The sequence below is a fragment of the Anneissia japonica genome, unplaced genomic scaffold (genome assembly GCF_011630105.1).
Source record: "Anneissia japonica isolate Jap-2015-1 unplaced genomic scaffold, ASM1163010v1 scaffold32248_len650992_cov182, whole genome shotgun sequence".
Classification (NCBI taxonomy): domain Eukaryota; kingdom Metazoa; phylum Echinodermata; class Crinoidea; order Comatulida; family Comatulidae; genus Anneissia; species Anneissia japonica.
In genome coordinates this window covers 638,443-642,953 of record NW_022699059.1, presented here as the reverse complement: position 1 = coordinate 642,953, position 4,511 = coordinate 638,443, and the positions used below count along the sequence as shown (strand labels likewise).

The 4,511-nt window shown below is 34.8% G+C and overlaps 1 protein-coding gene across 2 annotated transcripts in view; it reads left to right on the top strand.

Moving 5' to 3' along the window:
• Positions 1-2,143: 2,143 nt before the first annotated feature.
• The window catches only part of LOC117102841 (probable ATP-dependent RNA helicase DDX31), a gene marked incomplete at its 5' end in the record, with an annotated part of 32,958 nt that continues 30,590 nt past the window's right edge, over positions 2,144-4,511 (top strand). For both annotated transcript variants that reach the window (XM_033243270.1, XM_033243271.1), the window contains 3 exon segments: positions 2,144-2,253; positions 2,362-2,403; positions 2,813-2,997. In XM_033243270.1, coding sequence (XP_033099161.1) covers positions 2,144-2,253; positions 2,362-2,403; positions 2,813-2,997 — 337 coding nt within the window.

Here is a 4,511-nt window from a genome sequence, read left to right as displayed (position 1 = left end):
TTGCTCATTTTGCAATTACATACAAATTATTAACTTGACTAAAGACATTAAAAATGTGTACCCAGATTTTTACATGATAGTGATAAAATTAATAAAAACACTTCCAGTGACTGGGAGTGTTTCTATCATTTTTCGCTGGAAAATTATGGGTGAACATTTTTTCAATAAACTAAATTATATATTCAAGTTTATGTTTATATTACTTCAAAATGAGCAATTTAATTTCAAAAATGATTTTTTTACTGATGAAATTTTGTTATGTTCATGGAACAATATTTATACTATATGTGGCAAAGACAAGCCAAACCAGTCACTCATCGCAATTCGTGTTTCAGAGAAAATGGCAAAACATGCTGGAATGTCAAATTTAAAAAAATCTATTTTATTGCACCAAACTAACCTTTATATATCTACACATCATTCTATGCTGTTATTTTCCCCATTTTCAATGTTAAAACAATACTTTTTAAGGATTTAAAGATAGTTTCTGCATGAGAAATGCTTGAAATCATAATTTCTCATATATTGTTCTTTAAACAGCTGTGTGGTTAAACGCTTGTAACTTGATTTTTTTACCATTTTATAGCTATTAATTTACTCTCTAACACTGCATTAATAGCTCAAAAAATTTTGCGACGAGTGACTGGTTTGGCTTGTCTTTTCCACATATATTATATATTTATTATTTAATTATAACATATTTATACTTGTGCAACACATAACAGTTGGGGTTGTTTGTTGGAGTGTTCCCTTACCTGTTGATTTAGGGGGGCTTTGCTATTAAGCTCTATAGTCAAAGTTTAATAAATCTTAAAATGATTTCAGAGAAGGCATCTTTCCGCTAAACTCTGCCCCTTGGATATTTTTGCTAAGGTCCCACAAAAGAAACTGCAGTGTAGAAACATACGCAGACACATGCGTTTGTGTCCTGGGACAACACTGCATGTGGTTGTACAACACACGCATATGCCTGGCCCTGTTCTGAAATAGTCAGTTGATATCTTTAATTGACATTCTGGAAAGTTCAATTTTTTGTCCACTGCAGAGGTGCATGGGCATATTAGGGAGCTTCCGATTTGTGCGACGACACTACGCTAGAACAGAATCACTCAATCATGATCATCCTACCGAGTGTCCTACTTTCTCTGCATACGTAGATTTGGCCAAATTGCATTCCAGAATCTACTTGACGAGGTGACCTTAACATTCTGGAGTGGAGTTGAATAGCTTACTGGTTGAGATGCTTGCCTTCCTATCCCAGCTAGGGTCATGGGTTCAATTCCTGTCAGTAGCACAACTTTTTCTGACGACCAAAGCAACTCCACTCCCTAAACCTCATATTGAGATTTAGTTTGTGTAAAGCATTATGTGTGTATGTTTGTCTTGTGAAAGGGATTGTCACCTACAAAGTAGGACAGTGATAATATTCACTATTGACAATCCTTGGTGCATGTGTTTTGTGGCTAAAAAAATAATTAAAAAAAAATAATAATAATAATAATAATACGCAGATGACTTTTAGTGACGTAATTGCGTTCTCTGTCCTACTGAAAGCTCCGTCCAATCGAAAGCTCCCTATTCTTTTTTTTAGCTGCGATGAGGATTAATTAGGAGGAGATGATTGATTAATACATAATTTTTTTGTCGCCGATGAGTGCAGGCTGAGCGCTGATTGATTAAAAGATCTTTTCTCATTCTCTTTTTTGTATGGCCATTTTGTAAGGCCATTACGTCTGATGAAAAGCTCTAGAAACACTAAGCTGATTGAGGAGCTTTAGGATTACCCGACTGATTGATTAATAGGTCTTTTTTCATTCTCTTTTTTTGTATGGGCGGCCGTTAGGGCCAAATATTTTTTTTAATAATTAGCTCCGATGAGAAGCTCTAGAAACACTCGGTTGATTGATTAAGAGATCTTTTTAGCTCCGATGAGAAACTCTAATACCCTAATTGATTGATCGATACTCTAATTGATTGATCTTTTTTGCTGATTGATTAATAGATCTTTTTTGTATGGCGGCTGTTAGGGCCATTATACTCTACTGCCTCTATTGTACTGCCCTCATCGGAGCTTTCAAGATTATGAGACATTGTTAATTAAGTTATGAAAATCACTGTTTTTGCATTTGTTATTTATCAACAGGAAAGACATTAGCATATGCTGTTCCTATAGTTCAAAGCTTGCAAGCTATGCAACCCCCTGTAGCTAGATCACATGGTGTACATGCTTTGGTTCTAGTCCCAACTCGTGAGGTTAGTATTTTATTTTACACTATAATAAATTCAGATTTTTTTATATGATTTTATTTTAATATGTATTAATTTCATAACTTTTTATATTTTTCCAATTAATTTTCGTAGCTGGCATTGCAAAGTTTTGAAACATTCAGAAAGCTTGTATATGTAAGTAGGCTTTTTTTTTAATGAAACATAATTTAATAATATTTTTGCTCCCATACACCATAATTATTTATTTCTCTTTACATTACATTTCAAATATACATTATACAACAACATGGTATGAATTACAATAGGAACCAAGAAATAGATTTCTGTAATCAAGCTTGGCCCCCTTTGTTAACTATCATAGATTCATCCCCATCTCTAAACCTAAACAGTACAATTCAATAATTAAATAATATTCACTAATAAAATATGTGACAATCATTGAAAGATTATTCAATGCCCCTCCCCCTCCCAACAATGACCACGAACCACCTGCTCTACCATACTCAGCTGTGAGGTCTTATGTAAATTTTAACATGTTTTGATCTTTACAGCAATATTCCTTAACTTTGTTTTTTGATTGTAGCCTTTTCAGTGGATTGTTCCAGGTAGTATAATGGGAGGGGAGAAGAAAAAAGCAGAGAAGGCTCGAATCCGTAAAGGTATCAACATCTTGATAGCTACCCCAGGAAGAATGGTGGACCATGTACAGAACACCAGATCTCTGGATCTTAGTGGTCTCAAGTGGTTTGTGCTGGATGAAGCTGACAGGTAACGCATTGCCCTGTCCAGACTAGCAAATTTTATTTGACAGAAACATTTGATATGCTTAAATATGGTCATGATGACATCATATCATGACCATATATAGGCACATCATGACTATATATGGGTATACAACAGTTTTTGTCAAAGAAAATTTGATAATCTGTACATGATGGCTCTGATGGTCTGCCTCTATTTCTCAGTGTGTCATTTGTGTAGTTACACTTTTTCAGCTGAAATCCTAGGGTCTATAGATTGCTTGTGAGTTTGTCAAACCATTTCATATTGGGCATCTTGGTGTTGAAGTCTCAAAATGCACAGCTTTAAGAATATTAATTGCCTCTCGCTGTTGGGGTTGTACAGGTCAGTGGTTCAAGGATATACAATTGAGACAGGGGTTTAGCCAAAAAAACGAAATAGGCCATCCAAAATGGAAGGCATAGAACTTGTTGCGAAAGCTGATTGTCGTGGCCTCTAGTGGTGGTGGGTTTTTGAGGGGAAGGGGTGTCCCCCTCCCTGTGTAAGAAAAAAATAGAAAATTATGACCTTTAGATAGCATTTAAAGGTGTTTAAATGTTGGAATTTGTCTTCAAAAGAATAGTTTTGAATTAGCTATCACAAAGATATTTCAGTTATAGACATAGGCTAAGCATGGCTAGGGTTGTTAACTCACATTATTTTTCTAGGCTATAAAGATGCATCTTCATCTCTCCAAATCGAGATATGTATAGGCCTAAGTCTACCTTATTTTTTTGACTATTACAATTTAACTTGTGATGTTAACAACAAATATGCTTTACAGTATTTTATGTATTAATTATAACCAGGGAGTTAGGGAACCGAATCTCAAGCACTGTGTTTGCAGAGCCACGTGCATGCGTTGTGGGTGACTTAAAACCGTTCATTTTCCAGCAGGGTATAAATATGTTTTTAACACGAAATACATTGCAAGTGAAAGTTTCACCAGGTAGACCAAGGACTTGTAACTGTTACCAGGATAGGAAACTGGCAGGTTTAAGTCTTCTAACTTAAATTAGCCTTATGTGTGGTATTGTTATGCTAATGAGCCAGATAAGCACATCTGCACATTCTCAGAAAAACAAAACTTTCCTTAGCCACACTGCGTATCGGCTAGGTGTACAGCTAGGCCTAGCCGAGAATTTCGGTTTGGTATGCAAATCAATCATACTTACACACTTAAAAACAAACTAATCTACCAATAAAATCACCTGCTAGTTAAGATATAAGGCAACTATTTTCACAAATTTGATTTTAAATTGATGCGATTTTTTCTACATTTTTATAAGTGGTCATATATGGCCTAGGCACAGGCTTAGGCTATGGGCTATGTGATGTTCATTGTAATACTACAAAACAAAATCGCATCAATTTAAAATCAAATTTGTGAAAACACATGCCTTATATATTACCTAGCAGGTGATTTTATTTATTAGATTAATTAGTTTTTAAGTATGTAAGTATGATTGATTTGCATGCCAAGTGAAATTAGTACCCTTATT